The sequence below is a fragment of the Saprolegnia parasitica genome (genome assembly GCF_000151545.1).
Source record: "Saprolegnia parasitica CBS 223.65 unplaced genomic scaffold supercont2.24, whole genome shotgun sequence".
In the NCBI taxonomy this organism is placed as follows: domain Eukaryota; phylum Oomycota; class Saprolegniomycetes; order Saprolegniales; family Saprolegniaceae; genus Saprolegnia; species Saprolegnia parasitica.
In genome coordinates, this window is record NW_012156418.1 from 355,319 (window position 1) to 377,426 (window position 22,108).

Sequence of the window (22,108 nt, forward strand, 5' to 3'; positions counted from 1 at the left end):
CGCGTGTAGTGCGCGCATTGTGCGAGCGCCTGCGGGTGCGAGATGACGGTGCGAATGTCTTCCTTGGCCGTGCCCGGGAGCCCGAGGAGGCAGTGGTGCACGGGCAGGTCGACTTCGCCAACGATGTGCAAGTTGTAGCGCAAAAGCAGATCGTAGTTGGCGTGGATCGTGCCACCGACCGAGTTTTCAATCGGGAGGAGGCCGTACTCGACGTCGCCGTCGGTGACGGCCGTGAACGCGGCTTCGAACGACTCGTAGCCGGTGGCCTCGACGCCTTCGTGGCCGAGGAGCTGGTGGACGGCCTTCTCCGAGTACGCGCCGGCAACGCCTTGGTACGCGACCTTCATGCTGTGGGGTGGATGCTTGCAAGCAAATGTGAATATGGCGCTTCGCCCGCTCCTGCTTGAGCGAGTTCCTATGGCTCGTCGTTCCGACATCCCTTCGTTTATGTAGGGCCCCCTCCCATTACGCATCTGGTTTGCGTTACAAGTTGCGTTTTGTATGGTATCCAGGTGCCATCGCGATGGGTGTAGGCCCTCTGTGGAATCGAATGCGCAATAGAATCTTCTTGTGACACGTACTCCACGGGGAGGGACCGAGGGCCTCCGCGGATGCGTGATTACCAAAGACGCCACCGTGCGCTGCGTCTTTTAAGCGACCGGTCACAAGGCCACGGCCGCGGGAGAAAAACACGACCGGCGACGGACGCGCGATGTGCAAAGTGCGTCTTGATTGGCCCTGCCAAGCTACTTCGGCGATTACAGCGTCGCACGCGAGGCCTCTGCGAGGATGTGGCCGTCGACACGAGAAAGGCGTCGCCGCGCAAGCACCTAGCATTGTGTACTTGAATTCTAATGCTACTGCCGTGGAAATGGACAGGGTAGACATGCGGGGCAAGCGGCTTCGTTGCCGGCTCGCTATCACGCAATCGGTGCCTCTCGAGCGTGTTTTCCCGCCCGGCGCGCGACGACAGCGACGTAGCGTTGAAGAGTCCCCATATAAAATCCAGCGGAATTAGAAAGGTACCATCGACTGCATCTACGTACGACCAGTGCGCGCAGTGTATGAGAAGCACGAGTGCCCATCATGTGACTGGCGACCGCGGAGGTAGCGACGAGGGAAGACGATTTCTTGCAGTAGCAAGGACCCATCTTGACCACAAGAACTTCAACAGTAGCTTCAACCACCGATCAACTACTATCTATGCGGAATGCCGAACGCCATCGCTCACCCTGAACGAATCTGCTTTATTATACGGGGAGGTAAGCGCATTCTTCATGGCTTTTATCTCGCGAGAAGCTGCAGAGGTGCCTTTGATGGAGCTCGTTGCGGGATTTGGCCATACAGTATCTTTATCCGGATATATGAGCTGAATAACCAATCAAACGGCGTCCTTTGGCCCCACATCCGGTTCATTCAAAAAGCCATGTCGGGCGACATGGTCGGGCGAGAGAGTTTCGCCCGATGGACCGACGGCAGAGATGACCCAAACATTCTTGTTAGCCTGGTGACACAGAACCAGGGAATGAGCCTCCAATGAATCGCTGCTTGTATTTCGTCGATATAGTATAGGGGCTGCACTCACGCTGTCTACTGGGGGCCAGCGCCGGGACGCATTTTGCAGTGACACTTCAACGCTGCAACGCGGCAAAAGCAACATCTCCGTATAACAACACTTGGCAAACAGCTCCTTGCGAATACCGGGGCTACATGGCTTGGACGTCGAGCTTTTGGTAGTCGTGCATGAGCAAACTCTCCTGCTTGGCTTCGCCGCTGCGGCGGTCGTGCGCAAAGTGGCTGTGAGCAAAGACAGCCGAGACAAAGAGCAGCCACAAGAGCACAAAGGTGTCCCAGACGCTGCCAAAGAACGAGTCGACCGAAGCGAACGCAATGAATTGGTACACATACGCCTTTCCGAGGGGCGTCTCGAGGCCGCGGGGCAGCTCAAACGGCGCCAAGGCCGGCTGGACTTCATGGAACGCAAGCCAGACGCCGATGAGGAGTATGTTGAGGCCCAGAAACACTAGACATAGACGTTGCTACATACTCAATCGGAGAAGAACGTACGCGACGAGAGCGAGCTGTAGCTTGCGACTAGTCGACGTACGAGCATAAGACGAGCGCAATGAGGTAGTGAGAGGGTGGGTACCTAGGGCGAGGCCAAGGCCTTGGATCGCGATAAGACCTGCAGCGCTGCAGCTCAGAAGGCGAGACTGGACGTCTTTGGCCATCTTGGTTTCAATGGCACTTGAGTCGAGCCTTTCGCGGCGAATCTTTGACGTGGCCAATCAGGTGCACGCGATCTCGTGTCGAAAGATCTTGAAACAAGCAACGCGATCATTCAAAGAAAATGTTCAAGGTCATTCAACGACGACAAAGCTATTGAGTTTGAGCAGATTGATTGAGTTGAGCAGATAGAGGAGGCACAGTTGTGAAGGCGAATGCTTTAGCATTCTTCGCTGCAGCGCTCGCCTTCGCCGTTGTCTCTCGGCCTTGGCGCGTACTTGATTGCCACGGTCGCGTAGGCCATCGTAAGTGGAGCTCTAAAGCTGAATGCGCAGTCTTCAAGTAAAACATCGCAGTCACTTGTCATCCGTGTAGCTCGTGATGCTTCCAGCCATGCTCCCACGGGCGTGGTATTATTTAAGCCAAATCCAATAGAAAGCGCTCGGCGGTTTCGCGCCCCTTCGCAGTAGACAGGCGGTGGTTTCTAGTCGCGTTTCAGCACCAAGCAGACCAGCAGCTCGATGCCCGTCTACGCGGCGATCTCGCCCAAGTACAATGCGGCGCTCTCGATCGAAGCGCTGCACAATGCGGGCTTGCTCACGGACACGAGCATGAAGATGTACACGCCGCAGACGCTCACGCGGTTGAACCGGTTCGAAGTTGTCTTTACCTTCTTCACGGTTCCCGACTCGTCCGTGTACAGCAAGGTGTTCCACCACTTTATGGGCATCTCGGCGCTCGTGTCGTGCGCGTCGCTCTTCCTCCGGACGCTCGACGGTCCCAACATGGACATTTACGAGGCCGGGAACCCCGACTACCCGAATTTGCCCGACGAAGCCACCTATGTGCTCCTCGACGGCATTTTTACGTGCATTTTCACCATTGACTTTGTGATCCGGATCGTAATCTGGCCGTCGATGTGGGCCAACGTCGACGTGCTCAAGGAGCGCCGCTTGCTGCCGTTTGCCAAAGACATCTTTAACTGGTTTGACGTGCTCGCACTCGTGCCCTTCTACATTGATCTCATCTTTGGGAGTGGCACGAGCTTCGTCGTGCTGCGCTTGGCGCGTCTCTTGCGTATTTTTCGCTTGGCCAAGGTACAATCTGTCATTTCGATTTCGTAGTTGCCAAACTTTTGTCCCTAGAACAATTCTGGCACGTACATCCTCGTCCAAGCCATCATTGCCAGCGTGCCCGCCATCACTGTTGCGGTACTCACATTTTGTTGTTGCAATCGCATCGAAGCGTCTTGGGGTAGTTGATCTTCTTGACGGAAATTGTGCTCGTCTTCTCCTGCCTCATGTACCTCTTCAACCCGTGCACGTCCATTGACACGTGCATGTTTACGGACCTTCTCACGTCGGCCTACTACGTTGTGACAACGTACGCGTCCTACCGCGTGTTTCTAGAGCCAAGGATTCATATCGCTGGGTAGGGTCTCGACGGTCGGGTACGGGGACGTGGTGCCGGCCGATGGCAACATGCTCGGGCGGTGCACGGCCGTCGTCATCATGGTCATTGGTACACTCTTCTTGTCGATGCCGCTGGCGATCGTCGGCACGGAGTTCGACCGCGCGTGGCGCGACCACACGGACAAGGTCGTCGCGCGCAGCATCGAGTCGATGCACGCGCTCGCCGCGGGCACGAGCGAGAGCCAAAAGAAAGCCGACCACGCGCTGGAAGAGAACCCTGAAATCCTCACCAAGTACATGACACCCAACAGTCTCTACTTGCGCCTCGCCGCGCTCACGGGCGAAATGACGCTGATCGCGGCGACGCTCAGCGCCGAGCTCAAGCACGAAACAGACATCTCCAAGATCTACCAGACCGCGCAGGACCTCCATGCGCACATGATGCAGTGCCAAGAGCAGCACGTCCAACTCGTCTTGACGATCGAGCAAATGGTCGCCGAAGACCACACCAACGACGCGGTACGCATCCTATCCCGCTTTCGTGTTTCGTCACGCGCCAGTAGAACAACGGCCGAGGGTCGATCCGAGATCGTATTGTCGCGTCGTTTCGGCGGAGCTTGACGGGGAAAGAGCTCCAAAAACAAACGGCGTCGGCTGTCGGCGCACATAAGACCGAGACCCGCGCGTCGCGCTTCGGGCTTCGGTGGTGCATCTTCATCTTTAGCATTGGCGTGCTCTTTGTGCAGACGATGCCTGACATGCAACCCTTTGGCGAGAACACGGCCTACTGCAAGACGGTCGCACAGACGTACTGCGGGTATGCGTCTTCGTTCAACGCCAGTGCGGACCCCGCGTGCTTCTCGAGCGTCAACACGAGCATTCCACTCAACTTTGAGTGCGACGCCAAGACGTCCGACACGGCGCACTGCTACGGCGATGGCAACAACTTTGGCAGCCTCTCGCTGAGCGCGTACAACTGCTTGTACCCCAACGTGAATCACAACTACACGGGAGTGGGGAACATGCTTCCGTTTCGACCAATCTGGGAGCTCACCAAGGCAGAGCGGCCCCACTACGTGTGCAAGCGGCCCGAGTGCCAGCGGCTGCACTTTTACTATCTCAACGCATCGCCGTACTGGTACGCCCTCGAGTACATCTTTTCCTTTGCTCGCTCGTCGAGCTCCTCTCGATGCTGGCGCTCACGGGCCCGCGCGCGATGAACTGGAAGAACCCATACCAATGGGCCGACGCGATCGCGTTCATTCCGTTCCTCATCTTTGAAGCCAATCGGTTCTTTATGGGGATTACGCCCGACTACGCCATCGTGCCAACCTCCAATAGCATCCTCACCGCGATGCGCTTTTGCCGCATTTTCCGTTTTTTCAAATCCAAGCGGTAATCTTGTCGCCGATTTCGGTGAAACGGAGTGTCCTGTAGGAAATCCCAGCCACGTTTGTTGTGCGCGAGGCCATTTCCAAGACGTACGTGCGCCTCGTGATTCCGGTAGGCAGCTACAACACACGGCAGACCTCCGTGGAGATGGACGATGTTGATGTATCGCATTTGGATAGTACTTTATGCTCGCCCTCTCGACGACGATCTTTGCGTTCCTTATCTACCAAGTCGAAATGGGCACCGAGTGCTTTGTGGGAACGCCGTGCCACGACAGCGCCGGCAAACTCATCAAGCTTCCACCGACGACCGCGCACATGCCGACGGGAAAGCGCGTCTTGATCGATGTCCGCGGCCAGCTCTCGCAGTTTGAAGACGTCTTCTCTGGCATTTGGTTTATCATTGTCACGTTCGTTAGCATCGTTTCTGCGCAGGACCCTAACCACCATTGTGTAGGATCACGTCCGTGGGCTACGGGGACATCGTGCCAAAGAACATGAGTGGCAAGTTCATTGCCGTGCTGGCCATGATCTTTGGCGCTTGCTACACGGCGATGCCTCTCACGCTTGTCGGCAGTCAGTTCAACCGGAGCTACAACGACCACACGCGGCGCGAGGCACTCACGCGCACCAAGAAGGATGTGGGATCGCGCCTCACATTACCGACACCCGACTTGACGAGCTGGAAGCTCTTTCGGACGCAGTCGTTTATGGCTGAAGTGCAGTCCATGTACGAGCGTGGTATGCTTTCTTTTGTGTTTGCGTCATGTTGCATTTTGACACGCTATGTGCAGAGTTCATGTCGCTCTTGCCCGAGCTCGACGAAGACCTTGTCGCACAGCTCACGCTCTCGGAGGAAGAACGTTCCGAGAAGATTGCCATCATCACCAAAGTCAAGGACAAGATCGAAAAGTACAAGGTGGACGCTTCACGGTGAACGCTCGCGACGCTCATGGATCGGTAGATTTCGATTTTGCAAAGCGCTCGCGTCGTGAGCCGGTTGTACCACGAAGGCATTCGGTTGGCCAAACAACAAACCTCGGCGCTGCATCGGTTGGGCTAACCGCGGCTACGATATGGTGCATGGCTCGTCGTAGCAATGAATTCTCAATAGATGTATTTTCATATTCGCATGCATCAACCTTTCTCGTTGAAGCAACCGAGCGAGTTACTTGACAGTGACTACCGTGGTATCGAGCAATCGCGGTGTCGTCTTGGCGGTAAATGAGCGCCGCACCCACCTCCACGAAGCCACCAAGCTCTTGGGCACATTTGACCGCGCCTTAAGCACTTGCAGGGTGCTATAAACAGAAAGCTTCTCAGCACTTGCTGCGTCGGTTGTTGTACCGAGGGGTCTGGTTCCCACTGCTGCGCAAAAAGTCGATGATGGCCACGGTATCCAGCGTCTCGATACGGACGCCGTTCAAGTGGGTCAGACGATCGCCAGCGTCCACGCGCTCGAGTGCAGGTGCTGTAGCCCTAAATACGCACCGTCCATAATTTACAGAGCTCCAGAACGCATGGAAATGTACCGTTCAAACTCGTGAAACACGGTATACTTGGTTGAAAAGTCCGTCTCGAGCGAGAGGCCGAGGGCTTCCGACGCCGATGGCGCTTCAATCGTCACGCGTCGGAGGCGGGAGGCCACCCACGTCTGGCGAGCACCCCGCGATTCGCCGGTACTCGACGGCGCCCGAGCGAGGCTCGAATTGAGGAGCTCGGTCAAGACACGCGGCGCCGATGTTATTGTAATCGTGCTACTTGGTACTGCACTGGTGCCGCCAGTGGGTTGAGGACTCCGACGGCGCCACGGCGAGAGTGGCCGCTGCGCCCGAAACTCCCGTTCGTAGAGCGTCAAGTCCCGAAAAAGAAGCGAACGCGGCTCGCTTTTGAGCTTCTCGAGCGCGACCGAGACCATCCCGACGTGCGACGCGCCGGGTGTTGGATCCGCGTGGATGCCAAGCGCCGAGAGGCCGTTGATCGCGATAAGCAGCTGTCCGGGTGCGATGCCATCGCGTCGCCGCTCTTTGTCCACCCGCGGCGACAGCAGAGGCCCATCGGAGACGCACGCAAACGGCTCGATCGTTGGCACTTCGAGCATGCGTTCGACTTGTGCAAAGCGGAAGTGTGGCATCCAGTCTGGCGTCGGGATCGTCACGATATCGTAGTCGTCATCCTGCGTCGCCGATACCATGGACGCCGAGAGCCGAAGCAGCGCCAACTGCTTTGGAAAGAGACTGAGATCGTTGCTCAAGAGTAGCTCTCGAACGTCGTCGACCGGTGCCCCGATGACGACGTGGTCGTTGACCTTGACGACGCATTTTCCAACAATCCGTGCCGGCCACGCTGCGTCCACGTCGACGCCAGCGACGACGAACGGCTTGACCATGAGGAACGACTCGCCAAGCTGGAATCCAAGTGGTTGCGACGGCGGAAAAATGACTTCAAACTCGCCGTCGTCCATGTGCGCTTGCTCTTCCCGCAGCCATGCCTCGACGAGCGACTCGGTGGTCGTAAAGAAGGATGCGCCGGCCTTGGGAAGAAACGTCAGCTGCAGTGGCTTCCCGCTGCTCTTCGCTTCGCGCAACTTCTTCATGACATCGCGAAACGAGTATGGAAGTACGTTGGTTGCGTTCTACAAGCATCCATTTATGACGCCCTTGAGGGATCGCATCGAGTACGATGGCCACGAGCACGTCGCCAGGCGTCAAGTCGGGGCAGATGCGCTCGACGGGTCCTGTGGAGTAGTGAGTACATGCGCAGCGACCGGCGCGTCGTGTACCCGGGACCGGCTCGATCTTCTTGACAAGGACATGACCGTCGTGGTTGAGAGCAATGCGGATACCGAGGTCGCCTGGCTCTGTAAACGTCAGCTACAGCAAGGCCATGGGTCCGCCATGGTCATAGCAATGGGCGAGGCTACCTCGAGGACCTCGTCGGAGCTGCTGCCACGGTCCATGGGCTGCGTCGCCGCTGCTTCCTGCACCTCGGTCGCTGTCATCGCAAACTATTTTTGGCACCGAGCCAAATGATCTTCTGGATCGTATCCGGCTTCACACTATATCCTATCCATAGTACGTGATATAGTGCAGAGAGCAATATCGACGCCTCGACGCATCGACGCATGACCATAGCATATTGCTGTCCATGACAAGCATCTCTTGCGCCAGACCGTGTTTCACATATACAACTATATAGTACAGGATGGCGCGCATCGCACCGCCTTGGTCAAAACACGACCCTTCAACAACACTATTTTATAATACTACACTATATTACACTTTTGGTTTGGGAAACTTGATCGCAGCATGGCGCGCCGGATCGAGCGGCTGGAGCAAGCGGTCGTCGACAAGATCGCAGCCGGCGAGGTCGTCCATCGGCCCGCGAACGCGCTCAAGGAGCTTCTCGAGAACAGCCTCGACGCCGGCGCGCGCCAGATAGCAGTCGTCGCCGGCGCCGGCGGGCTCAAGCTGCTGCAGATCACCGACGACGGCTGTGGCATTGCGCGCGAGGACCTCGACATAGTCTGCGAGCGCTTCACGACGAGCAAGCTCCGGTCGTTCGAAGACCTGCGCGAGATATCCTCGTATGGCTTCCGCGGCGAAGCGCTCTCGAGCGTCTCCCACGTCGCGCACGTCACGATCACGTCCAAGACGAACGACCAGCCGTGCGCGTACCGGTACACTGGTTTTCTGAGCGCTCAGAACTAATGGCAAAGTAGAGCGCACTACCGCGACGGCGTCCTCGTGCCCAAGGTGCCGGGTGGCCCGACGGCCCCTGTGCCCTGCGCCGGCAAGACCGGAACACAGATCCTCGTACGTATGAACGCTAGCATGTCCATATAGCGACCTCTTGTAGGTCGAAGACATGTTTTACAACCTTACGACGCGCAAGCAAGCGCTCAAGAACGTCTCGGAGCAGTACCAGCGCATCCTCGACGTCGTGCAGCGCTACGCCTTGCACTACGCTGGCCAAGGCAAGGGCTTGTCTGCAAGAAGCACCGCGAAGTCACTTGCGACGTCAACGTCTCCCAAGGCACGAGCCAAGTCGACGTGATCAAGGCCATTTTCGGTCCCTCCATTGCAAGCGAGGTCATCCCGGTCGCGTTCACCGAGGCAACGCCGGTCGGCAACGACGCGCCAGTGACGGCAACGGGCTACGTCACCAACGCCAACTACAAGTAGGCATCTCCCTGCATGCGATTAGAGTCTATATATGTGTGTTGATGCGCGTATATAGCACGAAGAAGGCCACGTTCATCCTCTTTATCAACAACCGGCTCGTCGAGTGTCCGACGCTCCGGCGGGCCATCGAGCACGTCTATGCGCAGTACCTCCCCAAGCACAGCCATCCGTTCGTGTACTTGGCCATGGCGATTCCGCCCATGAACGTCGATGTGAACGTCCACCCGACAAAGCGCGAGGTGCATTTCCTGCATGAAGAAACGCTGGTGCAGGCGATAGCTGATTACGTCGACGCACTGCTTCGTGGCGGGAACGAGTCGCGCGTCTTTGCGGTCCAGCCCATCGCGTCGATGCTCACGTCCCACTTGGTGACGCGCCAGGTCGCGGCGTCGTCGAGCGCACTCTTTTCCCAAGACAGCGCAGCCGACAACGAAGAGGATGCCGATGACGCGTCTTCCGACGACCAGGCGACGCCAAAGCGCAAGGCGAAGAAACGACCATGGGACGAGACGTCGCCGCTGGTGCATGTGAGCTTGACCAAAGCCAAAGCCAAAACGTACGTTGCGGCCAAGGTACATGAGCAGAGAGTATCAAGTGGATGGAATTGACGTGGCGTAGGCACCGCAGCGGCTCGTGCGCACCGACCACCAAGCGACGACGATGGACCAATTCCTTGTGTCGGACACGTCGTTCCATGCGGACGACGAAGATGACGTCACCATGGACTTGGACTCGACCTTGGACGAAAGCGAAATCCTACCACCGACGCCGCGGCGGGCCAGCCAAGACACGCCGAGCACGGCCGACGGCGAACTTGGGGATGGCAACGACGACGACGAGGGTACGTCCTTTCGACGCTCCCACAATGAGTCTTCACGTACATAGTTAGATGTGGATCCGCAGAGCTTGACGAGCATCATGAACCTCAAGGACCAGATTCGAGCGCGCTGCGATCGCAGCTTGACCAAAGTACGCCAGCGTCGAATGATCGCGTGGCTGATAACGTGCTTGACCGATACTAGCTCTTTCGCGAGCACACGTTTGTCGGGCTCGTCGACGACCACTACTCGGTGATCCAGCACTTGGAAAAGCTGTACATCGTTCGCCACGGCGCCGTGGCCATGGCACTCATGTTCCAGCACATTGTGCGTCAGTTTGGGTCCTTCTCGACCATCACGCTGCACGAGCCGCTCCCGATCATGGACCTCGTGCTCTGCGCGCTCGAGAATCCACAGAATCTGTACTCCGAGGCCGACGGCCCCAAAGACGCCATCGCCCGCGCAATCCAAACAACGCTGCTCGACAAGGCGCCTATGCTGGCCGAGTACTTGGGCGTGCACTTTACGCCCGAGGTACGATCCTGAAACATTGATATCTCGATGCAAGGCGCCGTAGGGCTTGCTGGCACGCATTCCTGTCGTCTTGCCCGGCCACGAGCCATCCATGCACGCGTTGCCTGAATTCATTTTGCGGCTCCAAGACGTCAATTGGGACGAGGAAGAAGCGTGTTTCGAAGGTGTGTGTACGACGCTCGCGCTGTGGTACAGCGACATGGCGTACCCCGAGGCCTCAAGCGAGAAGGCGGCGCATGTGCTCAAGCACGTCATCTACCCCGCGCTCAAGACGACGCAGTTTGAGCCCCCGCACCAGCTCCACGACAATGGGATTCTGCGCCCGATCGCGAGTCTGAGCAACCTCTACAAGATCTTTGAACGCTGCTAAGAGCACAGTACGCTGCAAGAAGGTTCTCTCTTAGTCGAGCTGGGGTTTTGTCGAGGCGTCCGTGACGGGCTGCACGTACACAAATTCTTCGTGGCTGCGAGTGCAGCTGTCGGGGCACGACCAGACGAGCACGGTTTGCCAGTCCATGCCGCCGCCCAGCACGATGCCCGCGCCTTCCGTGTGCGTCTCGTGGGCGTATTTCTCCACGTTTAAAAAGTAGTTGGTCGTTGGCACCAGCTACGCCGCATCAGAATTGGTGCATCCACAAGGCGGGTCTACCTGGAGCTCAAAGACGCGGGACGCGCCGCAGGGACACGGCGGCACGTCGATCTTGGGCGGCGGCGACGACCAGAGCGGGTTCCCGCCGTAGTGGTACCGCAGACACTGCGTCGGCGCTCGCTTCATGCGTTTCTGGAAGCGAAGAAAGAGCTTCTCGCGCAAGGGCGTGCGCTCGTACGCTTCGACCGACTCGCTTTCGCCGGCGCTGGACGCCACGACGTCGGTCTTGGCCTTGAGGATCGTCTTGAGCCGCGCGACCTCGGTCGCGTTCTCCTTTTCCTCTTCGGCCAAGTACGCGTTGAGGAGCTGCGTCTCGTGCTGGTAGCGCTCGGCACCCGCCGACTCGGGCTCGTCTTCCACGTGCAGCGATATGGCGGGAAAGTGCGGGCGCGCGCTGGCCGAGGTCGTCGTGCTCGTTGCCTTGGGCTTGGCAGGTGCCGAAGCGACCTTGGTCGTCATGGCCGAGTCGCGCGCATCAAGAAGCGCTTCGAGATCGACAGTTGACGATGTAGCGGCAACCGGAGCGCCCCATGCAGAGGTGCCCACATCACCCCAATCGTCGTCGTCGTCATCGTCGTCGCCCCAGCCGGGCGTCGCTGCCGGGCGGGCGGCGGCGGCGCGTCTACGACAACTTCATCGAAGGCCTTGGCCTCGTATCGAAGCACGCGCCAGCTACGATCGAATGCACGTACTATTGCTAGGGCTCAAAACGGGAGGGATGGAGTACCTGTTGGGCGTCGTCGTGCACTTGATCGAGTTGCAGCCGAAGATGTAGAGCGTGCGATCGGTTGTCACTGGTGCATACACCTAGGTGACGCATGCTACATTGCAGGTAGAGAGCGCGGTAGCGGTCACTCACCTGGGCGACGAGGTAGAGCTGGTGCTGGCAGCGCGGGCAGACGAGATCTTCGTAGGGCAGCGAGGTCGCCGGGTCGTAGTACGCCTAGAACCAGCGTCTTATCAAGGTCAGGCTAGGCTCTCATACCGGCAGACCGCCCAACTTGGCCGTGTAGGGGCATGCGTCGTCGACGGCGACGTCCTTGGCGGGCAGGCCGAGCAAGATGGACGCTTCCTCGCTCATTTGGCGCGATTCAAAATGCGGCCAGTCACGTGCACTCCGCATACGCTGTTAATTTATCCGGAATTCCTAGTCAACACGACGGCAATACAATTCCTACATACAAATGTCAAGTTCCAACGGAATAAAAATGCTGGTACCCAGTGCCTTGAACGTTTTTGGACCGACGGCGATGGCACGGGCGACCAAGGAGAAGGTCCATTATGGCGAGTGGGAGACGCCCGCCAAGACGTATGGGTCCTCGAGCGATGAGAGCGACGATCAACATCCGCTGAAGAAGCCCGCGGCCAAGAAGGCCAAGCTGTCCGCGAAGGCCATGGCGCCGGCCGTCGCGGTGGACCCGGTGCCCAGCAAGAAGAAGCGCCCGCTCGATGCGGTCGAGTCCAAGAAGGCCGACCCTGCGAAGAAGGCAGAAGCTGTCGCAAAGAAGCCCGAGAAGCGGCCGAAGGCGTCGCCCAAGTCGCCCGATTCGTTTGCCTCTGTGGTCGAGGAGGTCCTTTTGTCACTGGACGGCGACAAGGACAGCAAGACCGCTTTGAAGAAGCTGCGGCGCGACTATGCGGAGCTCTCAAGCCTGCGGCAAACGGAGCCGGAGAAGCTCTTGGAAGAGTCGCGCAAGCTCGCGAAAGCCGAGGCAGACGCCCACGACAAGGCCACGTCCAAGATGAAGCAGGAGATTGGCAACCTCACAAAGAAGCTCGACAAGTACGAGCGCATGCGCGAAGACCTCGAGCGCGCCAAGTCCAAGCAAGACGCCAAGTCGGCATCGTCGAGCGAGTAGGCTCCGAAGACGATGCAGACAGAGGTTCACGCATCTCTATCGTAGATTTGCAGACCTCAAGCAAAAGTTCGACCAGCTGCGAGCGGAAAACACTTCCTTGCGGCTGCAGCTCGAGGAAACCCAGGCGGGGCAACCCACGTTGTCGGCCAACGCGTCAGTCTCCGAGATGTACGCCAAGCTCGCGCACACCAACAAGGTTCGTGCCGGCCGTTTACTCGACATGGAGCTAACGACGCGTCACGTAGCTCCTGCGCATGTACGAGCTGGTCACGAGCATGCACATGACACTAAAGAAGGACGGCGACGTGCAGGAGGTCGCATGCCGCGTGACCGACTCGCTCCGGGCACAGCAGTTTGCGTTTGAGCTCGCGATTCCGACCAACCCGCGCAAGCAGATCGACTACCTGCCGTCGCCGGAAGAGGTCGCGTACCACAAGCGCCAGGCCGACGCCACCGCACCGGCCTACCTCCTGGTATGTTCCCTTGTCGTCGTCGTCGTCGTAGGATTCCCGTCCACTCACCGCTTGCTGTAGGAGGATTTGAGTTTTTCCCGAAGCGAGCTCACGCGCTTCATGCGCACGATGCTGGACGCTGTGATTCGCAAGCCCACATAAGCCAACCCGATGTATCGTCGAGGATAAATCCAGCTACCGCACTGTATTACTGAAACACTTTGGGGTCGGTGAGGCCGCGGAGCGCTACGTAGTCGGCGTGCTTGAGCAGCGACGCTTGGATCTCGGCCACTTCGACGGGCTTGGGACGCACGATGGCAAGGAAGCCTTCCGTAAACGGCTACACGCAGCATGTCCATCACCATGCATGGAGATGATGGCGTCAGTACCTTGCGCGTGACGAGCTCGGGAGTCTCGAGAAGGCGTTCGTTGAACTCGATGAGCGCACCGCGGATGCAGCTAGGACCGAGAATGAAGAGGACTTGGTATGATGGCGGGAGCTACCTGCGGATGCTGTACGTCACGTCGTTGGCGCACACGATGCGGCAGACGATCGACTGCGGGTTGAACCACACGCCGCCCTTCTTCTTCTTCCCCGAGACCTTGTTGTCGAGCACCGACTGCTCAAACTCGACCTTGGTCACAGTGAGGTTGTCCTTGAAGATGGCATGACCCGGCGCAATGCCCAGCTAGTAGTGCAGTAGAGCTCGTCATAACGAGCTCGACACAGGTTCAAGAGCGTACGACGCAAAGGCGGTTCGAATGCATGTTGACAAACTGGTCTTCGAAGGGCTTTTCCAGCACGTCGGACGCGTACAGGCGCGTGTAGTAGCGGTCGACCATCGAGCCCGTGCGCGCCACGTACTCGGCGACCGGCGCGTCCTTGGCGTCTTTTGTGCTCACGATGAACTTGTCGTTTTGGCGCTGCGCGCCCTGCTCGCGCAAAAGCTTGCGTTGCGCCGAGACCGTGATGGCGCCACCGTCCTGAATCTCGTCCCTATCCGAAGCGATGTGATCGCGAGCATGAACCAACCGCACGTACAAGCCATGGGCGTAAACGCAGTCGGGGTACGGGCAGCCCGTCGGTTTGTCAAAGTGCCGGCAGAGCTGCGTCTTCTTGAGCGCTTGCTTGCGCTCGCGGCGGCGCTTCTTGCCCACAAGCTTCTGCTCTGGCTCGGCGGGCGCAGCAGTTGCCGTCGGCGTAGTCGCCTCGACCGCAGGCGTCGGGGCGGCTGCTGGCGGCGTGGTCATCGGCGCCTCTTCGGTAGTCTTCCCGCTTGCCTCCATTCAAATTCGCACGTTGGATGCGATCCAGGCCAACTCTGATTGGCGTACAAAAAGCGCACCCAGTGTCATCTTCCGATATAGGTGCGCTTTTCCATTGCTACATGCGACCAGCGTGCATTGCAACCGTCCTGCTCGTCTGCCTCACGACTCGCGTGCTGTCGATGAACGTCTTGATTGTCGAAGCCGATGGCTACTTTGATGGCCACAAGCGCGTGCGCGTGCCTAAGGACGCGTCCATCGAAGCCATCATGTCTGCCATCCACGCCCTCTTGCCGCCGTCTGCGCCCACGTCCATGGCCATCTTCGATGCCACTGCCAACACCTTTGTACCATTGACCACCGCAGCGCAAGTCAAGACCCATGCGCGCATCCTGTTGCCGCGCCGGCCATCGGGCCCGGTCGCAGCAATCGCGAGTCGCGGCTTCAACTTTGCGTTCGACAAGGGCGAGATGACAATCCACGGTGAGCCGGTGCTCATTGGTGAGGTCGGCAACACGGGCCAAGGCACGGGTTTGACGATCTGGGACGGCTCGGTGGTCTTGGCCAAGTACCTCGAGCCGCAGCCGCGAGGTAGCCCCCACAGTGTCGCTGGGCGCCGCGTCATCGAGCTTGGCGCAGGCACGGGCCTTGTCGGGCTGGCCGCGGCCTTTTGCGGTGCCGACGACGTGCTCCTGACGGACCTTGCGTACACGCTGGCCAATACCAACCACAACATTGCCCTCAACGAGCCGCGGCTGCGCAGCTTGTACCCGACCCAAACGGTGCGGGCTGCAGAGCTCGACTGGTTCAGTCGCGACTTCCCGTCGTCGTTGCAGCTCGACGCGGTCGACGTGATCGTAGGTTCAGACATTGTGTGGGTTGAGACATTGATTCCCGCCCTGGTTGCAACCATTGAGCGACTCTTGCGCTGGCCACTGACGCCAGGGCGCGGCAAAAAGAACCGACTCATGCTGCTGTCGCACCAAACGCGAAGCACAGCGTCCGACGAAATGCTCTTCCGACTCCTTGGTCACGCCGGTCTCTCGGTGCGGCGCCTTCTCGACGACAAAGACGACGCGCCGCGCGTCGCGGCCATGTACCCGGACGAGAGCATGGCCCAGAAGATCCGTTTGTTCGAGATCCAAGACGTCCAGCACGAAGACTCAGCTGCTACTACGATCTAGTCGTCCTCTATCACTTGTAAAACGTAAAGTCGTGCCCGTATACGACGACACATCGAACATCACTGCAGTGGCGAATTGCGTTCATTTGTTTGATTTTAAAGCGCAGCGTTGCACCATGTCCTCTACCAAGTCATGCAATCGCCACGGACGTCGCAGCGAAGCCACCGACTCTTCTTGCGAGCGAGCCCATAGTACAGTGCACTCGACACTGCTACTGCATTCGAGGGTACCACACTAGTAGGCAAAGTACATCGTATTGATTCGAATCGGCTCAACTTTAAGAAGCATCTTGAAGCCACCCGTTAGCTCACTCGTTGCCTTGCTCCATACACCATCCCAGAGTGCTCCCAGAGTCGCAACCGTGCTGATTGATGTGGGACACGTGGTCTTGCCATGTTCAACTTGCGCCGCATGCATCCGGTATCAGGTCGTCGACGACGAAGCGCTCTCGCGACTGCTGCGCTCGGACGCTGCGTCGGTCCCATGGCCTTGGACGACCCAAGATTTTTGCGGCGATCTTCGTGCAATCTCGCAGAAAGGGCAACGTGAATCTTCCGTACATTCCTCTCGTACATCGTACATTGTGTCCCCCGTCCGTGTCGACAGGCCGTGTTGACACCGACAACGCGGCGATTGGGTGCCACGTTCGCTGTACGACGTACGCGAATGGACGATGTACGGTTTGACCTGGCGCTGTATCCACGCCATGTACTGAGGCGACGGCGCGCGTGGGACAAGACGGCGCGACCGCATGGCCAAGGCACTCACATGGGTAGCTCACCGCATGTCTCGGAACGCCCGCGGGCAGCATTTGCTCCACATGGCATTCTTCAATCGCCCACCCCTCGTTGTTGTTATGCCGCCGGCGCCGTCCTACAAGGCGGTCTCCATCGGCCATGAGCGCAACCGCGACGATCCTGCCGTCCACCCGCGCACGCACGCGTCGCACCTCTCGCGCGCGCTCTATTTATGGACCTCGCCGCTGCTCGCGCTCGGCAACGAGCGGCAGCTGGACATGGCCGACGTCTGGCCGCTCGAGCCGTCGCACGTCTGCAAGCGCGTGAGCCGCCGCTTCGAACGCAACGTGCGCAGATCGCACTCGATCTGGCGCACGATCGTAGCGCTCCACGGCCGGCGGTTTGCTGCCATTGGCGCCATCCAGGTGCTCGTCGTCGGCTGCACGCTCTACGCGCCGTACGTGCTGCACGAGATCGTCTCGGCCGCGAGTGCGGACGCCGGCGCCTTTGCGATGGCAGACGTCCTCTTCGTCGTCGGCGCCCTCTACATCGTCAAGGTCATCCAGGCGATTCTGAGCGCACGCGTGAGCTTCGAGACGCAGCGCATTGCACTGGACGTGACGTCGGCGCTGCAGCACCTCCTCTTCCAGAAAGCGCTCGTCTTGGACGCGAGCGCCCGCCGGGAAAAGAGCTCGGGCGAGATCGCCAACATGTTTTCCACCGACGTCCAAGCCATCATCAACTTTTCCGTGGGCGCCAACCAGCTCTGGCTCTTCCCGTTGCAAACAATTGCGATCTTGTACATGCTCCACCGCGTGATTGGGTACGCGGCCTTTGTCGGCGCCGGCGTCATTGGCGTCGTGCTTCTCACCAACAACTGCCTCGCGACGACGCAGCGCTCGGTGTTTCGGCGCCTCATGGAGCTCAAGGACGCGCGCATGAAGTCGGTCAGTGAGATCTTTGGCGCGATGCAGATCCTCAAGCTCAACGCGTGGGAAGAAAAGTTCTACGACAAGCTCTCGGACGACCGTGAAGTCGAGCTCGGCGCGCTCCGCAGCGTCTTTCGCCTCCAGTCGGTCTGGGTCGGCCTCCTCCTCGCCGCGCCGATCGTTGTCACGATCGCGTCGCTCGCCACATATACGCTGGTGATGCACAAGACGCTCTCAGCCGCCAAGGTCTTCACCGCGCTGAGCCTCTTTAGCATGCTGCGGTTCCCGATGATGGCGCTGCCCCAGGTCATCGCCAACCTCATGCAGGCGCTCGTGGCCACGCGGCGGATACGCGAGTTTCTCGACCTCCACGAGAAGGATGTCGCCGAGGTCATGACGCCGGCGACGCACCCCGAAGCCGCCAAGACGTACGCGGCCTCCGACATTGTCATCGCCAACGGCACGTTCGCGTGGACGGCCGCGACACCGCCGCTGTTTTCCAACGTCAATCTGTCCATTGCCAAAGGCGAACTGGTCGTGATCCATGGCGTCGTGGGCGCAGGCAAGTCGTCGTTGATCGCAGCGCTTCTCGGCGAGATGCACAAGGCCGACGGCAGTCTTGTGTACCGCGGCGGCGACGTGGCGTACTTTTCGCAGCAGGCGTGGATCCAAAACTCGACGATCCGCGACAACATCCTCTTTGGCCGGCGCTACGACCGGAAAAAGTACCACGCCGTCCTCGACGCCTGCGCGCTGACCAAGGACGTCGCGCTCCTGCCGGCGGGCGACCGCACCGAGATTGGCCAGAAAGGCGTCAACGTCAGCGGCGGCCAGAAGGCGCGCATCGCACTCGCCCGCGCGTGCTACAGTGACGCCGACATTTTTCTTTTGGACGCGCCTCTGTCGGCGGTCGATGCGATCGTGCAAAACGATATCTTTACCAAGTGCATTCTCGGCCTCTTGTCCAAGAAGACAGTCCTGCTCGTGACGCACTGCCCCGAGATCATCGAGTCCAAGCTCATTGACCGCACGATCGAGGTCACCAAGCACGGCGTCCTTCTCAACACACCGGTGCAGAAGGAGCTCCCGAGCCCGCTCCAGCAACATCTTGTTTTCTCCCGCTGCTCGAGCGACGCCTCGGAAGCGCACGAAGACGCGCCGTCGCCGATGCCGATGCCAGCCTACCCGCCGTACGCGTACGAAGAAGAGAACTCGCCGACGGGCCAGCTCATTTTCCAAGAGATGCGCTCGAAAGGCCGTGTCTCGACCAAGGTGTTTGCCTCGTATGTGACGGCGATCGGCGGCGGCAAGGTCCTTCTGACCTGGGCGGGCCTTCTCCTTCTTGGGCAGACGATGCAGGTGGCCGGCGACCTCATGCTTGGCGCGTGGAGCTCGGCGCCGGCGACGGCGGATGCGCGGCTGTATCTCTGGACGTACGCGGGTCTCGCCCTCGGCGGCATTCTCATGTGCACGCTGCGCACGATCAGCATCTTTGTGGGCGGCCTCCGCGCGTCCCGATCGCTCTTTGATACGATGACGCGGTCGCTACTGCAGGCGCCGATGCACTTTTTCGACACAACGCCGCTGGGCCGCGTCCTCAACCGGTTCTCGAACGACATGAACACGGTCGACGTCCAGCTGCCGATGCTGCTGGATCCGCTCACCGGCGTCATCTTCTCGGTGCTCGTGCAGCTCACGACGACTGTACTCGTCATCAAGGCCGCGGGCGTCCTGCTCTTGCCGCTCATTTACATTTACGTCTGCCTCGCGCGGAGCTACGTGACGCCGGCGCGCGAGATGGAGCGTGTCGCCAAGACAACCAAGTCGCCGATGCTCAACCTCATTTCCGAGTGCATTGACGGCGCGCTCGTCATCCGCGCGTTTGGCCAAAAACACATGGAGCGGTTCCAGTCGACGCACCAAGCCAACGTCGACGCGGCCAACAGCGCGACGTTTGCGAGCCAGGTCATGACGCAGTGGTTCATCCTCCGCGTGCAGCTGCTCTCGGCGCACCTCGTGCTCTTCGTGTCGATCTCGCTCGTGTACCTCCGGGGCATGCTCTCGCCCGGGCTCATTGGCCTCGTCCTCAACTACACGTTCAACATGCTGCCGTCGCTCGAGTACATTGTCTCGATCGGCGCCCAAGTCGAGACGGCGATGGTCGGCCCCGAGCGCATCGCAGAGTACTGCAGCGTGCCCACCGAGCCGCCGCGCGTGATTCCTGGCGCGGTGCCGAAGGCGTGGCCCGAGCACGGCGCGATTGCGTTCACGAACGTCTCGTTCCGGTACAAGTCGTACGACCCGCTCGTCCTCAAGCAAGTGAGCGTCTCGATCCGCGCGGGCGAGAAGATTGGCATCGTCGGTCGCACGGGCGCGGGCAAGTCGAGTCTGACCATGGCGCTCTTCCGCATCGCCGAGCTCGCGTCCGGCAGAATTGAGATTGACGGCGTCGATCTCGCATCCATTGGCGTCCGCACGCTGCGCAGCCGGCTCGCCATCATTCCGCAAAACCCCGTGCTTTTCAAGGGCTCGCTCCGGCAGTACCTCGACCCGTTTGACGAGTTTCTCGACGCCGACCTCTGGTCCGCGCTCGCCAAGGTGCACATGCGCGACCGGATCACGCGCGCTGACGGCCTCGACTCGACCGTCGAAGAGAACGGCGAGAACTTTAGCGTCGGCGAGCGCCAAATGCTGTGCATGGCCCGCGCGCTCCTTCGGCAAGCCAAGGTCGTCGTCATGGACGAAGCGACGGCCGCCATCGACCACGCGACCGACGTGCTTCTCCAGCGCGTCATTCGCACCGAATTCGCCAACTCGACGGTGCTCACGATCGCGCACCGCCTCGATACGGTCCTCGACTGCGACCGCATTTTGGTATTTGACCAGGGCCGCATCGCGCAGTGCGACAGCCCGAACGAGCTCATCTCGCTCGGCCGTGGCATCTTTTACGAGCTCTGCCAAGAGGGCGGGTACCTCGACAAGGTCCTCGCGCAAACCACGCCGACGGGCTCGCCCTCTTCGTCGTTGTCGATTTCGCCCTAGAGCCTCCCACGTCTTTTTCTAGTTTTTACGTATTTTAGTCTTATTTAACACGCGTACCACTGCACCGTGCAGTCTTTTGTGATGACACATCGATTCAAGTAGACCAGGAAGACGCGTTGTATGCACGCCAGCACAAAGCAGCGCCACCGTCTCGTCATCACGACGATAGACTCGCCACCGCACTTCGCAAGACCGCGGGTTAGGGCTAGGGCTAGGGCTAGGTCGACATGGCGGATTGGGGAACACGCTAATCATTAGCGAGCAGGAGCCCGACAAGCTCCTGGAAGTAGAGCCGTTGTGCACGGGCCGCGGCGCGCCGTCGGTACAGACGTACAGGCATCCGCGCAAGCTCCTTGAAGACAAGGCGCGCGGGTCGCAGCGATGCTGTCGGCGTCGCGCGAGCGTCGCACCGCGCTGCAGAGTGCCACGGCAGCCCATCGCGCACGCGTGGGTGCGTAGGTGCTTGTACGTGCAGCGGGTCGCTGTACCAGCGGCACTGCTGCGTGCGCTCAAAGCACGGTGCGCGGGCTTCAAGCACGTGGACGTGGAGAAGTGCGGCCTCGTAGAGCTCGCGGAAGCGGCGGGCGTGGTATTGTTCGAGACGTAGCGCCGCGCGGAGTTGCGTGTGGAGCATGTACGCGCCGGTCTGAACCCATGCAAGAGAGACGTGTAGTGCGGCGTGGTGGCAGAATGGTACCCAAGTTGGCACACCGCTTAGCGCGTGGCCGTGCACGTCGCAAGAAGATCCGCGCGGCGAAAATTCCCGGCTCCCATCGCGTCTTTGGCCGCTATGCAGAGCCAAGGGACTCGTCGTGGTTGCTGGCCGTCATGCGGCGCGCCAAGAAGCGCTGAGTCTTCGCACGCACCGAGAGTGGCACGCGCCGCCCCTCCCAATGTACGGCAACGTACGGCCAGCGTGGCGCCAACGGTCGATGCACCGGCTAGTTCGACGCCGTAATGACCGCGAGGCGACAATCGTCAACACGATATTGATGTTGCGCCAATATTCCTCCCACCGCGAGCGCCCGCCACGATATCGTCGACCTCGTCGCTTGCACCAGCGCAGGGGCGATGCCTGCCGGGGTGAGTGCATGGCGCGTGTGATATGTCGCGTGCTGTTGCTTCCTGCCTGGCCTTGCCCGCGATCCCAGCAGGTTTTGCGGGAAGATATCTATCTTTGTGATTTATATTGGAGCTTGAGCGCGCTACCCATGTCGAATATCAGAAAGCCAGACACACCCGTGGGAGTAGCTTTGTCGTGGGTCGAAGTGCCAGCGTTTGTGGCGCCGTCGTCTCCGTCGTCGTCTCTCGAAGGAATGCTGGGTGCACGCGCAGCCGCGTTCGGCCGTCGCGGCACCCGTGCCATATTGTAATATGTATACTGAAATGCGGTATTTACGATATGGATCAATATGGTCCATATCC

General features: G+C 59.6%; 10 protein-coding genes across 10 annotated transcripts in view; 5 read left to right on the top strand and 5 right to left on the bottom strand.

Annotated features, from left to right (window-relative positions):
• Window positions 1-347, bottom strand: part of SPRG_20135 (hypothetical protein) — a gene marked incomplete at both ends in the record, with an annotated part of 2,169 nt that extends 1,822 nt beyond the window's left edge. Inside the window, one exon of the mRNA XM_012345759.1 lies at window positions 48-347. Coding sequence (XP_012201149.1) covers window positions 48-347 — 300 coding nt within the window. The remainder of the gene's footprint in view (window positions 1-47) is intronic.
• A 1,182-nt stretch (window positions 348-1,529) lies between these two features.
• SPRG_06319 (hypothetical protein) lies at window positions 1,530-2,324 on the bottom strand. The gene is made up of 3 exons (XM_012345698.1): window positions 2,150-2,324; window positions 2,068-2,094; window positions 1,530-2,023 (listed from the first exon to the last, which is right to left on the bottom strand). The coding sequence occupies exons 1-3, from the start codon at window positions 2,229-2,231 to the stop codon at window positions 1,707-1,709; spliced, it is 426 nt and encodes a 141-aa protein (XP_012201088.1). The 5' UTR covers window positions 2,232-2,324; the 3' UTR covers window positions 1,530-1,706.
• A 423-nt stretch (window positions 2,325-2,747) lies between these two features.
• On the top strand, window positions 2,748-6,092 carry SPRG_06320 (hypothetical protein; the record flags this gene model as incomplete). The annotated part of the gene is made up of 11 exons (XM_012345699.1): window positions 2,748-3,323; window positions 3,372-3,437; window positions 3,485-3,609; window positions 3,662-4,157; window positions 4,202-4,714; window positions 4,819-4,962; window positions 5,076-5,141; window positions 5,210-5,439; window positions 5,487-5,770; window positions 5,824-5,948; window positions 5,994-6,092. 11 exons carry the CDS (start codon window positions 2,748-2,750, stop codon window positions 6,090-6,092), a joined length of 2,724 nt encoding a protein of 907 aa, XP_012201089.1.
• Window positions 6,093-6,530: 438 nt separating this feature from the next.
• On the bottom strand, window positions 6,531-8,030 carry SPRG_06321 (hypothetical protein; the record flags this gene model as incomplete). The annotated part of the gene is made up of 4 exons (XM_012345700.1): window positions 6,531-7,664; window positions 7,711-7,766; window positions 7,812-7,902; window positions 7,953-8,030. The coding sequence occupies 4 exons, from the start codon at window positions 8,028-8,030 to the stop codon at window positions 6,531-6,533; spliced, it is 1,359 nt and encodes a 452-aa protein (XP_012201090.1).
• A 290-nt stretch (window positions 8,031-8,320) lies between these two features.
• Window positions 8,321-10,950, top strand: SPRG_06322 (hypothetical protein). The gene is made up of 9 exons (XM_012345701.1): window positions 8,321-8,708; window positions 8,751-8,844; window positions 8,888-8,971; window positions 9,025-9,209; window positions 9,269-9,785; window positions 9,832-10,054; window positions 10,103-10,182; window positions 10,236-10,565; window positions 10,609-10,950. The coding sequence occupies exons 1-9, from the start codon at window positions 8,338-8,340 to the stop codon at window positions 10,933-10,935; spliced, it is 2,211 nt and encodes a 736-aa protein (XP_012201091.1). The 5' UTR covers window positions 8,321-8,337; the 3' UTR covers window positions 10,936-10,950.
• Window positions 10,943-12,295, bottom strand: SPRG_06323 (hypothetical protein; the record flags this gene model as incomplete). Its single annotated transcript, XM_012345702.1, has 5 exons — window positions 10,943-11,172; window positions 11,215-11,836; window positions 11,942-12,021; window positions 12,074-12,157; window positions 12,200-12,295. The coding sequence occupies 5 exons, from the start codon at window positions 12,293-12,295 to the stop codon at window positions 10,966-10,968; spliced, it is 1,089 nt and encodes a 362-aa protein (XP_012201092.1). The 3' UTR covers window positions 10,943-10,965.
• A 159-nt stretch (window positions 12,296-12,454) lies between these two features.
• On the top strand, window positions 12,455-13,745 carry SPRG_06324 (hypothetical protein). Its single transcript, XM_012345703.1, has 4 exons — window positions 12,455-13,069; window positions 13,119-13,269; window positions 13,319-13,546; window positions 13,607-13,745. Exons 1-4 carry the CDS (start codon window positions 12,465-12,467, stop codon window positions 13,685-13,687), a joined length of 1,065 nt encoding a protein of 354 aa, XP_012201093.1. The 5' UTR covers window positions 12,455-12,464; the 3' UTR covers window positions 13,688-13,745.
• On the bottom strand, window positions 13,706-14,840 carry SPRG_06325 (hypothetical protein). Its single transcript, XM_012345704.1, has 5 exons — window positions 14,568-14,840; window positions 14,270-14,522; window positions 14,030-14,214; window positions 13,915-13,984; window positions 13,706-13,865 (listed from the first exon to the last, which is right to left on the bottom strand). Exons 1-5 carry the CDS (start codon window positions 14,810-14,812, stop codon window positions 13,734-13,736), a joined length of 885 nt encoding a protein of 294 aa, XP_012201094.1. The 5' UTR covers window positions 14,813-14,840; the 3' UTR covers window positions 13,706-13,733.
• A 73-nt stretch (window positions 14,841-14,913) lies between these two features.
• SPRG_06326 (hypothetical protein) lies at window positions 14,914-16,055 on the top strand (the record flags this gene model as incomplete). The annotated part of the gene is made up of 1 exon (XM_012345705.1): window positions 14,914-16,055. One exon carries the CDS (start codon window positions 14,914-14,916, stop codon window positions 15,973-15,975), a length of 1,062 nt encoding a protein of 353 aa, XP_012201095.1. The 3' UTR covers window positions 15,976-16,055.
• A 671-nt stretch (window positions 16,056-16,726) lies between these two features.
• On the top strand, window positions 16,727-20,753 carry SPRG_06327 (hypothetical protein; the record flags this gene model as incomplete). Its single annotated transcript, XM_012345706.1, has 1 exon — window positions 16,727-20,753. One exon carries the CDS (start codon window positions 16,727-16,729, stop codon window positions 20,681-20,683), a length of 3,957 nt encoding a protein of 1,318 aa, XP_012201096.1. The 3' UTR covers window positions 20,684-20,753.
• Window positions 20,754-22,108: the final 1,355 nt, after the last annotated feature.